Source organism: Misgurnus anguillicaudatus, chromosome 20 (genome assembly GCF_027580225.2).
Source record: "Misgurnus anguillicaudatus chromosome 20, ASM2758022v2, whole genome shotgun sequence".
Classification (NCBI taxonomy): domain Eukaryota; kingdom Metazoa; phylum Chordata; class Actinopteri; order Cypriniformes; family Cobitidae; genus Misgurnus; species Misgurnus anguillicaudatus.
Window position 1 is genome coordinate 15032766 of NC_073356.2, and position 13334 is coordinate 15046099.

General features: G+C 38.5%; 1 protein-coding gene and 1 long non-coding RNA gene across 2 annotated transcripts in view; both read left to right on the top strand.

The window, feature by feature from the left end:
- LOC141351440 (perforin-1-like) overlaps positions 1 to 7641 on the top strand; it is a 100416-nt gene extending 92775 nt beyond the window's left edge. Inside the window, exons 2-3 of the mRNA XM_073858161.1 lie at positions 4495 to 5012; positions 5111 to 7641. Of these exons, the coding sequence (XP_073714262.1) occupies positions 4495 to 5012; positions 5111 to 6251 (1659 nt within the window). The 3' untranslated portion in view covers positions 6252 to 7641. The remainder of the gene's footprint in view (positions 1 to 4494; positions 5013 to 5110) is intronic.
- A 3133-nt stretch (positions 7642 to 10774) lies between these two features.
- Positions 10775 to 11365, top strand: LOC141351328 (uncharacterized). Its single transcript, XR_012359548.1, has 3 exons — positions 10775 to 10849; positions 10956 to 11147; positions 11229 to 11365. It is a non-coding gene; the product is annotated as an uncharacterized lncRNA (long non-coding RNA).
- The last annotated feature ends 1969 nt before the right edge of the window (positions 11366 to 13334 follow it).

A 13334-nucleotide genomic window follows, 5' to 3' on the forward strand; every position in this document is an offset into this window, starting at 1 on the left:
ACAATTTTCAAATATGTTTAAGAAGCATATTTTTGGGATTGCCTTTTCATTAAAATAGTTCTTCATAGCCTACTTTTATGTTGAAAAACGAGATATGGTGGTGAGTGGGAACTATGTGCTTAGTAATAAGTTAAGTGATCATGTGAACTCAATCACTACAGTATGATTTCACTGTGAGTGTACCGTGACTTTGTCACAGGTCGGGGCAGGCTATGGGCTCTATGTCCTACCCCTGACTCAACCTCGAGGAGACCCCGGAGTTTCCAAAAAACAGACAGACAAGTGGCTTAAAATAGAAACAATAATCTTTATTCATTTAGTTAAAATTAAACACTCTTTAAAATATTCAGTCTGGCCTCTTTCTTCCAGCGAGACGACCAGATCTCAAGCCTCCTGTTTGTGCTTTACAGGAGGGCGGCTCTTTACAGGTTTCCAGGAGCAGGTATGTGAGAGAGACTTTCCTTTACAGGTGTTCGGTAGTAAGGATACAAGAGAGGCTTCCCTTCACAAGGTATCAAAGGTAAGTACACAAGGCGGCTTTCCTTAGTAGGTGTAGATTGGTAAGTGTGCAAAAGAGGCTTTCCTTTACAGGTTTTTGGTAGCAAGGATACAAGAGGGACTTTCCTCCACAGAGTGACAATGGTAAGTACACAGACGACCTTCCTCCGTAGGCATACAGTGGTAAGTGTACAGAAGAGATTTTCCTTTCCAGGCTTTTAGTAGTAAGGATGCAAGAGGGACTTTCCTTCGCAGGGTGACAACAGTAGGTACACAGGGCAGCCTTCCTTGGTAGGTATACAGTGGTAAGTAGGCAGAAGAGACTTTCCTTCACAGAATAACAACAGTCAGTACACAGAATAGGCCTTCCTTTGTAAGTATGCAATGGTAAGTGTGCCGAAGAGACTTTCCTTTGCGGATAGGCGGCGATAATCTTACACGGAGGGCTTTTCCTTTGCAAGTGGGCAGCACTAAGTATACAGAGACTGGCTTCCTTTTACAGGTAGGCAACAGAGGGGGTACACGGAAAAGGCTTTCCTTTACAGGTAGGCTGCGGCTGGTATACAGAGGAGGCTTTCCTATACAGGTAGGCAATGAAGAGTACACCAAGATAACTTCCCATTGCAAGCGAGCAACGATCAGTATGAAAAAGGGTCTTTCCTTGTATAAGCAACAATGATCATCCAGACAGGGCTTTTTTCATAAGCACACAGTAATAGAAGCAGAAGACACGTTGTTATGCAAGTAGCAGTGGTAAGTATTCAGACTGGATTTCCATTGTGAGCAAACAGCAATAAACACAAAGGGCTTCCTCAAATAGACAACAATGGGCATCCAGACAGGGCTTTCTTCATAAGCACACAATAATAGAAGCAGAAGGCACGTTGCTATACAAGTGGCAGGGGTAAGTATGCAGACGGGGCTTCCAACGTGAGCACACAGCAGTGGACACAAAGGGCTTCCTCAAATAAACAACAATAAGAATCCAGACAGGGCTTTCTTCATGAACACAAGATGATTGAAGCAGTAGGCACGTTGCTATGAAATTAGCAGTGGTAAGGATACAGACAGGGTTTCCAACGTGAACACACAGCAGTAGACACAAAGGGCTGGCTTACATAAGCACAGGGAACATCCAAACCGGGCTTTCTTCAGAAGTATACAGTAAGGAAAGCAGAAGAGGCGTTCTATGCAAGCAGCAAGTTTAAGTATACAGGTTGTTCCAATGTGAGCTGACAGCAGTGGACACAAAGGATGGGCTTACATAAGCACAAGAAACATTCAAGCAGGGTTTTCTTCAGAAGTATACAGCAAGGAAAGCAGAAGAGGCGTTCTAGGCAAACAGCAAGGGTAAATATACAAATCTTTCCATTGTGAGCTGACAAGGGTAGACACAGCGGTGAGCAGGTAGATGTAGCTCCCGTCTAGATAGGTCTTGTAATCATTGCGACACAGATCATTGATTGGAAAACTTCAGCTCTACAAGTAAACAGTATTCACGGTCACAGGCACGGACATCAGCAGGACAGGTGCTTCGCACACTCCAATAATAGTCAAAGCCACTCCACGGCAATGCACACATGTAGTTATCCACAACACATAAACTGAAATCCAAGTACTCACAGCAACATAGGGCTTATACTCCACTGCCTTGACCGAGACCCGTCTCTTGAAGTCGAAGTGTCTGCAGAAGTGATGAGATGGAACTCACATATACAGCGCTTCACTTCCACCGGCCAATCTGCCTGCCAGTCACGTTTGCTCCTCTTCTCTCACACAGCAAGGTTGCTTGTGATGTGTCCCAATCAGCCGTCACCACGTTCAATACGCACACCTGGCGCTCGTTTGTTCATCAAAATCGCCAGAGTGATCAGAACTAGCTGTGTGTTTCACTTAATTCTGTCCGGCGGGAAACCGCCTCCACAAAAGTAGTTCTGCTTTGGATTTTACTTTCGTTTTCGTTCGTTCATCTTTTCGTCACCCCATGACAGATTCACATTGTGACCATGATATGAGCACAGTGAATGTTGGATGACCTTACATTATGAGCTATGTTCACAATGTGAGGTCACAGAACATTCAATGTGCACTCTAAAGGGGATCGCACACCGGCCACGCAGCTCAGCGTCGCGTCGCGTCTAGGACAACTCGGAGGTATTGTAAACCGGAAGTGCACATTAAATAGTGCGAGCTTCGTCAGATAGTGTCTACTTCAAAATGCAAAATATACGTTAGCAGCCAATGTTAATCGTTAATGATTTGAGACACATATGATGTTATGTAATGTTAAACTATGTGAGTGGCGCTGTGTGGCGCGACAGGGATTTGAACAACTTCCTGAGTTACAGCTGGGCGGCGCGGACAGGCGCCACCTGGCGGCGCCGGTGTGCGTACACTCATAGAAAACAATGTGTTACATTTTTTTAGAACGGCGCGGCGCTGCGCGGCACTGAGCTGTGCGGCCGGTGTGCGATCCCCTTAACTATGTTCATGATGTGAGGACATAATACACTCACTGTGTGCTCATACAATGGTACACCGCGGACCCGTTTAAGCTTTTAAACATAATTCGCGGGGACGAGTGGTCGCGAGTTGCAGTTCGAACAAAGTGCTGAAAAACCTCCTCTGCCAAATGTGTAACGTTTTAAACAGAAGTAAATGTCAAACAACCTTGCATTAGGAAAATTAATAACTGCTTTATTTATAGGCTAGTATATTTTCTATAGACGTGTAAAGCCATATTATAGCGGATTATTTTACTTTCATTGTTTCACGAGTTCGCCTGCCCATTCAGTCTTAATAATTAATGGTAAACGAACTCAGCTTGCTGTTCTTAAAGGCAGCTCGAAACTTAGGTCGGACTCGAGCCCCAAGTTCAAGACACAGAAGAAAAAAAGGAGGAGAAGATGAGGAGAGATGCCAGAAGAATTGCGTCTGTCGCGGAGGCACATAGACTCCCGTTTTGCTTTAAATGATAATTAACACAGCACTAAATGTGGTTCCTTTCAAACGTTAAAAATGTAGGCTACTCGTTAAAATATTATTACTGCTGTAAAATAGTTTATTTTAATTATGGTGCCACGATCGCTGGATAATTTTCAAGTTTTTTACAGAAGCCTCTAATTACTTTTCATTTGCGATATCCCAGAGTTGAACGTCTTCACGTATTGTTATTATTTGCGAGGTACATTTGCAGATCAAAGTCATACGTCTGTTTAATCAATTGTGTTTTAGAAGTGCACATGCTCAAACTCTTATGACAGCATTGTTTCCCGACGGATACCATTAAATAAAGTGATCTCATTTCCAGAATCTCACATTTTTATTTCTCTAAGATAGAGAAAGAGAGATTGGGTATAACAAATAAAAAAGGTATACAAAAGTTGTATCAGTTTACCTTCATTCGTTTTTCTTACCTTTTATTTCCTCAAAATAAAAAATAAACATTGTAGCCTACTGTCAGCAGAGTAGAGAAATAAATGACACAGAGAAAGATAAATGAAACATGACATCTGTCATTATTGGCAAAATATTTAAAGGGCTATTACCAGAATTTCGACCGCAATAGGCTACTGTCATTTATTTAATAAACGCAAATGTTCAGGCTAATTAAAAGGAAACTTGAAAATTTCATCTATAGCAGTAAATGTATTTTTCGGGGGGGGGGGGGGGGTTACGTACGTTTAAATTCTTACATAATCAATCAGTAATCTATGTGATACAACTTCATCTCAAAGTCCAACAATTTTGTTTAGAATAAATGGCATGCCCACATCATAGCCACTTTTTTCTTTGCCTATTAATACCACCACAGACCTTCACCTACAACCACAACCCACATAAATACAAGAATAGACTGTCAATGTGTGTGTCAAACAAGCCATTTTTTTCACCTGAGTGTAATAGTAGAAAAATGTATATAAACATTGTACTACAATCTTTATAATATAACCAATAATAGTTGTTAGTTAAAGCCTAATGTACTTTTCCTTACAGATCATGGGGCAGTTTTGGACTCAGCTTATTTTCTGTGCTTTGCTTCTCGTGACCATTTCTGGAGGAGATGAATTAGGCACAACAAAAGAGTGTGAAGATGCTCCCTTTGTTCCAGGGCACAATCTTGGTGGAGAGGGATTTGATGTTGTGACCATGGAGCGAAAAGGTTCTTACGTGATCAACATGGAAAAATGGGATTTAGGAAACGGCACCTGTAGAATTCACAAAAACAAATACTTGGATGAAGTGAAACAGAAGTTACCAGCAGCAGTTGTATTCTGGAGGAGCTTGCCAAAGTGTTCAATGAAAGTCTCCAGTCGGATCTTTGAATCAAGTGAATCACTGGTCAGTGATTCATCATCAGCGCTTTCATCCAGCTGGAAACTTGGTCTAAATGCAATGTTCGTTGAAGGATCAGCTGGCGCCACCCATTCAAGAGAAGCAAAATTTGCAATGAGAAAATCAAAAGAAGACAAATACAGTTTTACCAAACATGAAGTTGCATGCAGCTTTTACAGGTGATACAATAATGGAAGCTTTATTCCTCATTTATGTCATTCAATAAAAATTTTAATTTTTTAAAGATTTAACCAGACTGTGAATGTGTTATTTGCAGGTATCAGGTAGCCCAAACACCACCTCTTCATCAGGAGTTTCTTGAAGCAGTCAAATCTCTGCCCCCATCCTATGATGCAACTGCCTACCGTAGCTTCATCAGTACATACGGTACCCATTATATTACTGATGTGCGGTTAGGAGGAAAAACGAAAGCCATAACAGCAATCAACACCTGTAAGGCATCACTGAAAGGACTTACAGATATTACAATAAAAGACTGTTTGGATGTGGAAGCCTCTGGAATAATCAAAAGAGCACATGTGACAGTAGAAACACATTTTTGTAATGAAAAGAAAAAGAAGATGGGTACAGGTCAAAAGTTCAGCAACATTTTCAGTGAACGCCAAACAGAGATTATTGGAGGAAACATAAATGAAGAAGATTTGCTGTTTTCTGGTTCGTCACACCCAAACTCCCTTAAAAACTGGCTTGAGTCTTTGAAGACCCTCCCTGACATTACGCACTACACTCTCAAACCCCTTCATTTTATACTGAGTGAAAAAGATCCTGCCAGAAATGGACTTAAGAAAGCTGTTGAGGATTACATTAATGAAAACTCTCTAAGGAAGGTTTGCTCAGAATCTTGTGCCAATGGCAGAAGGCAAAGTGTGAGATATGAATGTGTTTGTGTTTGTGATAGCAGTCAAATGATAAAGTCTAATTGCTGTCCAGCTGAAGAAGGGGTTGCCACACTGAAAGTCTACAAACTCTACGCTAACGGTTTATATGGAGATGTGTGGGATCAAACAGATGGTGTTGTATCAGTCAAATTTGGTACACAAATCAAACGCACTGTGGTTATTTATAATAATGACAATCCACATTGGCCAGAAACATTTGAGTTTGGTACCATTAAGATCAATATGGCTAATCGACTAAACTTTGAAGTATATGATGCAGACAGCGACTGGAACAGTGATCCCCTTGGTGAATGCTCATTTGCTCTTCGGAGTGGTGTTGTGACCGATACCTGTGTCTTTACATATGGCACCTTCTTTTTCACTTATGAAGTGCAATGTGCACCCAGTCTAGAGGGCCCTCAGTGTAATGATTACAAATCTCCAATGCCTTCCCATCTTGCTAACATTTTCAGCTCAAGAAATGGTATTCTGGTTAAGGACTTGTGGAAGCTAGAATAAACCCGCAATCAACTAAGGGTGCGTTCACACAACAAAATTTCGGGAGTGACAACAAGGGTGGTTCCTTATTAAAGTTTTAATTTCCAAAATGAATGAACATAAAATCAGTTTCAGCAACTGCACGTTTTACCAAAGCAGATATATTCAATACAAAAGTAATCATAATGACTTGTGAAGCAAATCGATCCGTTTTTGCAAGAAATTGAACTTTATTTAAAGCATTAACACAGCCAAATAGGAAGTGCGCTTACGCTCCCGCTCTGTAGGTGGGGCAGAGAGTATGGTTTACCTGCCGCAGGCAAAACCAGCCTCTTAGCACCACCTAGAGAGCGGGAGCGTAAAAGATACTTTATATGTTTCCAAGGTTATATATGGACGCTAATAACGTTGTAATAAGGAGTCATGGGGATTACTTTTGTATTGGATATATCTGCTTTTTGAGCTCTCAAAGTGACGCATCTTTTGCCTTGCATTATATGAATCACAGATGGTTTGTTTTGCAAAATATCTTCTTTATTGCTTCCCTGAAGATAAAAGGTGAGTACATAAAGAGCTAATTTTTATATCCCTTTTATTATACACTTAACCTTATATTAATCGTCCACTTTTAAGGTTTAAACTTTATATATCTCACTTACTGGACTGCACACGTTTTTATGTGTAATGTAATATGTTCTGTAGCGTCTATGAAGGTATTATAATATTACATTAACCTTATGAAGCAAATCTGCTGCGTAGTTTGCAGTCATTTTCATGCACTGTAACGTTATCTTAACACAAAGAGCAACGAATGACATGACAGACAACTGGTTGTCCAGTGCGATTCCGTTCACACGACACAGCTTCTCTGTAAATACGATTGTGAAACCCGAAAAGTTACGGGTGTGAGGTCGGTTATACAGTTGCAATCAGAAATATTCAACCCCCAAAGAGTTTTAAGGATTTATAAATAAAAATCTTTTCAAAGTGCAGGATTCTGCTTTGGATGAGTTTTTTATGAGTTAAGTGAGGCATAAAATCAAAACAGAAAATGTTTGATGTAGTATTTGTGTGTAATAGTATATTTTGTTAAGATAGCCATGTCACAATTATTCAACCCTTATATAATATTGTTATTTTTAAAGCTTTCTGACAGTTTTTATGGCCTGAAGTGAAGCTGAAACATCATTAAGCCTTTAGGAACTCTATAACGATCCTTCATTTGCTTCGGCTGTGATGCATATAAACCCCAACCATCAAGGTCTTCAAGGTGAGTTGCAATCATGGGAAAGACAAAGGAGCTTCCACAAAAGCTAAGATAGGAGATTATTTCATCACATCTGAAGGGCCTTGGGTATAAGAAGATTTCCAAAATATTTAACATTCCAAGAGATTTTTATTATTTTTTTATCAACATTTTTTGAGGTGAGGGGGTTGAATATTTCTGATTGCAACTGTAGAATGTGGTTGTCAAACCTGTAAATAACCGAACTGAGTGTGAACGGAACCTTCTTAAGGACTCAAATATGGGTTTGACAACCGTATTATGGTACCGTGTGAACGCAGCCTAAGATAAGTTTCAAGAGCACTTCTGGAAAAAAGATGGAGCTGTACAAAATGTTACTTCTCAGACTAAACTCATATTCATTAAAATATAATCTAGCACATCTTAAAAATCATTAGATGCAAAATGTTTAAAGGAACAGTATGTAAAAAATGTATATCAATGAATCATAAAATGGCCCTGATATGTCACTAGGCATTAAGAAATCATTTTAATTTCAAATACTTATATTACTGACAACAGTGGTCTGGCCAGGATATTGTCATTTAAAAAGTTGAGTTGCAGCCCTAAACTGATGTTTATGTTGTCATTTTGTGTATTGGCCACCAGTTGTGTGATTGCAGTACCAGTTTTAGCCACAAGTTTTGTGATTACAATACCAGTTTTGTCCACAATCCTACATACTGTTCCTTTAAGTATATCCAGAAACATTATGTGAAATTTTGCATTTTAATTGCTTAATTTGCTTTATTTTTGTTCTATTAAAGCATTTACAAAGACAGACCTGTGTGTTATCTTTATTTCCCGTGAAGTGAAACTTGTGATAAATTTGGCAACTGTCCTGTTACAAATTTGCCACTGAAAACCTCTGCTTATTCATAAATATTTAATTTTTTTGCAGGGCAACAATGCATTGTTTCTTAAAGGGAAACTTCACCCGTTTGCATTAAGCTTTGTACCGTTAGAACCCCAGTCATTTTTTTAAATGGTCGTGAGAAGAAAATATGATGTACCATGTGTCAAAAATTATGATTTATGGCCCTGATTTACGACCTAACACCTTATGAGATGTTTGCTTCCTGTAATAAAATATTATGGTGGTAATTAATGTTTATAATCCGGAAATTACTCCGGAAATTACTCAGGAAATGATGTTTATCCAGGTGTCCTATAGTCTCTGTTGTTTCACGCCTCCCCTCTTCTGTGCGAGTGTTTAAAGAAATCAGAAGATAGTAAAAAAGGCAAGTTAGAATTTTGTTTGTCAGAATGTTTTGCTTTTAAGCATAATGTCTGTGAATAAATCAATACACATGATTAAAGAAATAAGAAGACCTGATGAAGAAATAATGTTAAATTAAATAAATTGAAATAGTATTTAGGTAGGTTTTTTAAAAGAGGTACCGGTTAGGAGTTCAATTGAATAAGCTGTTGTCTTCCTGTCTTGAAAGTTGTAATGTAAATCTTTCCTTCCAAGCCAGTCATCGTCGTCTATCTGGGTCACTCCCCAAGATCTCTGATACGTCCGTACAGTTCAATAGAATAAACGTTTAGGAACTTGGCCAGGTGTTAAGACATTTTCCCTGCAGACATGTAGTCTCTGTCCCTGCTTGATATTTAAATATTACTTCCTTGCAGTCTCTGTCATCTCCCACAAACACGGTGCCATGGTATTACAAAAATCTAGATCAATTGATGGAAACTTTACGAGCTCTGCTAGGTGTTAAGACATTTCCTTTCCCTGCAGACTAAGTGTCTGCTCACGCCAAAGGTCCTTCCTTGATATTTAAATACAACCAATACTGTCGTCTTCATCCTGTATCAAGGTAAGGTGCTAGGTCGTTAGATCAATGTTTCAGAACAGTGCTAGGGCGTGTAGACTTAGGGGATACACAAACCAAACGGCCATTGCTTGATATTTAAATACAACCAATACTGTCGTCTTCATCCTGTATCAAGGTAAGGTGCTAGGTCGTTAGATCAATGTTTCAGAACAGTGCTAGGGCGTGTAGACTTAGGGGATACACAAACCAAACGGCCGTTGCTTGATATTTTAATACAACCAATACTGTCGTCTTCATCCTGTATCAAGGTAAGGTGCTAGGTCGTTAGATCAATGTTTCAGAACAATGCTAGGGTGTGTAGACATAGTGGCTACACATACCAAACGGCCCTTGCTTATATTTTAATTCACCCTTTCCTTAAACACACCTTTTTCTTGGGGACAAACAGATCTTTTGATTTGTAGTGTTTAAATGTAATTCAATAAAAAAAGTAGATTTAAGTATAGCATTGCTTATTCTTTTGCGCTTTAGATGTCTACATAAATAAAATTCTATACATATAGTTATAAGTATGCGTGGGTGAAATGTTATGTCATTTGCCTTATACAGTTTAAAATGTTAATATATTAAATGTATGGTTTAAAATAAAATTACTCTTTTAACAGTGATGAGTAATTATACTTTTAACTACAGGCTTGTCTAGTTAGTTCTTTTTCCCATCGGTTTTCATGAAGATATAGTCTTTACATTAGAAATGTATAAGTATTTATAATTTACTAGAGAAGCTTATATTTCTAGTTGATAATCTTATTTGTAAAAGGTTTGAAAAAATTAAAAATAACCAAATAACCAAATAAAATATAGGGTGGGTTTGTGTCATGCAAATTTGTGGGGTACGGCCTCCTGAGTCTGGTAAGCCCCGCCTCCGTAGTTCAAAAGGTCGGATTCTCATTTGGGCTCTTACAGCAGTAACTGATTTCCACGAGGACATCTCTTTCTCTCGGTTATATTAAAGCGGCCTTGTTTTATTTTTTTCAAACAATGGACTCAGGACTCACTGGTAAGTTATTTTGTTTGTTTTATATGTTTTATTTATCATGACTGATTTACCAAGTTATCTTCATTTGTAAAAACAGTCTTATTGTGTTTTTATTTTAAACATTTAACAGGCTTTTAAATGTACATGTATACGATGCAGGAATTTTTAAAACGCTGCCCACCTACCAACATTTTGATCAGATCGACCAGCTTTGTAAGTGTTTTAATTATATTTTCAAGTAAATACCTGAATGATTATATAATCACATTTATATATGTATATTTTATATTACACGTTTATTCCAAATTAGTGATTCTACTTTGATAAATCTTGAAGAGCAAAGCGACACTAGGAACAGCGATCTGCAAGGTAATACTGTATTATTTTAATTATACATTCAAATTTTTTTTTTCTGAAAATGTGATACTTACATTTTACACTTTTATACCAATAGTAAATGCCCCAGCAATAAATGAGTGTTTTCAAGGCGTTAATGAGGACTGTGAACTGCAAGGTAGCTATATTATGTGTTCTTTACATCTCTTTAATGTGTATTATTGACTGTTACATGTATCTTAATTCTTTTTGAAAAAACGTTTCTTTCTGTTTTATACATGTAGATGCCGCATTACTAGTCACACAACCAGGATTTGTACCACAGAAAACCTCTACAAAATCTTCAAGACTTAGTCTTAGTCGGAAACGTAAGCAGGCCCGTTCTAATAACCGTGATAAAAGGGCATGCCCGTACCATACACTAGTCTCTGATGCGCAACCTCGGGATACCGCCACAGATTTCATTAAAACAGTTGGTAAGTGTGATTATGTAGCTAAATATTCGATGTTTAAATACTGTGGTGTTGTAGTATACTAATCTTGCTGTATTTAAACAGATTTCTATACAGAAAACCTGTTAGGAGCTGGAGATGTCACAAATTCATGGTCTGCAGCGTTGGCAAGGGCCTCAGAAGCTAACGGTGATGCGATAGTACCGGTAGTTACTACCGTACCGACATCGTCTGTGGATTCGCAGACATCTGCGGAGGTTAATCTGCCAAGTGTGGTTGGTGCCGGTGTTGAGGATGCATCTTCTGTGATTTTTGAAACATCTCTACCTACAAACCAGGAACATTTCAACAATGAGTTGTTGCAGGAATTGACAGCGCAAGTGAGAAGACAGGCTGAAGGCATCGCTGCCATAATTTCAAGGTGTACAGATCAAGACATATTGCTGAAAAGACAGGCTGAAGGCATCGCTGCCATAATTTCAAGGTGTACAGATAAAGACATATTGCTGAGAAGACAGGCTGAAGGAATCGCTGCCATAATTTCAAGGTGTACAGCTCAAGAGGCATTGCTGAGAAGACAGACTGAAGGCATCGCTGCCATAATTTCGTGGTCTAAAGATCAAGAGGTATTGACCAGACTTATATTTGAAGCTCACCAGAAGACTTCTGAAGAACAAAACTTGGTGAACAGGTGCTGCTTGATCGATTGGTGGACATTGAAAAAGCCCAGAGAAAGGAATTCGACCTACAGGGAAGTACGGTAATTCTACTTCAACAAGTTAAAGATGCTGTTTCACGCAATAATGGTTTATAGTTGAAATAAGTGTTGTTGTTGCTGGGTTTTTTTTTCTACTATTTTGCGATGCTGTTTTAAATGTGTTTTTAAATATGTTTTGATTATTTTGGTGTTGCTGGGTTTTTTCTACTATTTTGCGATGCTGTTTTAAATGTGTTTTTAAATATGTATTTGGTTATTTTGGTGATGCTGGTTTATAGTTGAAATACGTGTTGTTGCAGAGGTTTTCTACTATTTTGCGATACTGGTTTAATTGTGATATTTTTTTTATTTATTTATTTATTTTTTTTTTGGATTGCTAGTTTTATTACGGTTAAGAGTAATTTAAGTGTTTTTTTCTTTTTGTTTGGCTATATCGACATTGGCTAACGTTAATTTGTAATGCTATTTTGGGCATAATCAGAGAAAATATCTGTGTAATCCTGGAGAAGTTCTAAATATTTCTGAAAATGGCTGGTAAAAGAGTGCGTTCAGATGATGATTTACATAGCTGTCAAGAAATACCTACTGTAAGGGCTAGGCATGAGGCTGAGACTGAAATGTTTGCTGCCGCACAAGACCAATTACTTGAAAGGGTAAACGAAATGATTCGGTCATATCCACATCAAATTTTAGAACCTGTGCCTGCGAGGGTAGACCAAACATACGAACAAATACGTGAAAGGCAAAATGAAATGATTTGGTCATATGAACAAAGATTTGAAACAAATTTGTTACAAACAGGTTATGGCGTAGTAAATCCTACCGATAATTCTAACACGACAGACACCCTTACGGGTTTAAGTCAGAGTGATGTGGACACGCTAGTGCGTGATGGAGGGACAGTAAGTGATTACACAATAGTCCCGAGACCCTATTTTAATGGTCTAGAAATCCACAGAAATCTAAATTTGCGCGAGATCATAACCACAGATTTGGCAGCGTACACTATATTTGTCCAAAATATTCTGTCGGAAATGGTTTCATTCTCCAGACAGATAGGAGGTGAGGGTTCATACATTAATATCAGTCTAAAAGGCCCCAGTCTCAAATCTGACGTTAACACTATACTGTGTCCCAGTAACGACTATGATGAAAATCGTTTTATCGAACAGTTTGAATCGGTTGCACAAAGTAATGAACAGGTGTTGGCAGATGACAGTTTGCAACTGCATGTATCAATACCAAGGAGTAGGAAGATTACAGATATAGCCCATGATGATGTGATTAAGAAAAAAAGGATGTATTTGTTCTCACCTACCAACTTTACAAACAAGCTGTGTTTTGCAATATGTTTAGCAAGCTTTCTTGAACCCCATGCAGAGAATGAGGAGTTAGAACGTATGGCTGTGGATATACAGAATGCTGCAGGTCTAACCCCTCAAGACTGTGTGGGTTTTAACCACATTACAAAGTTTGAGAGTGTGATGGATTTG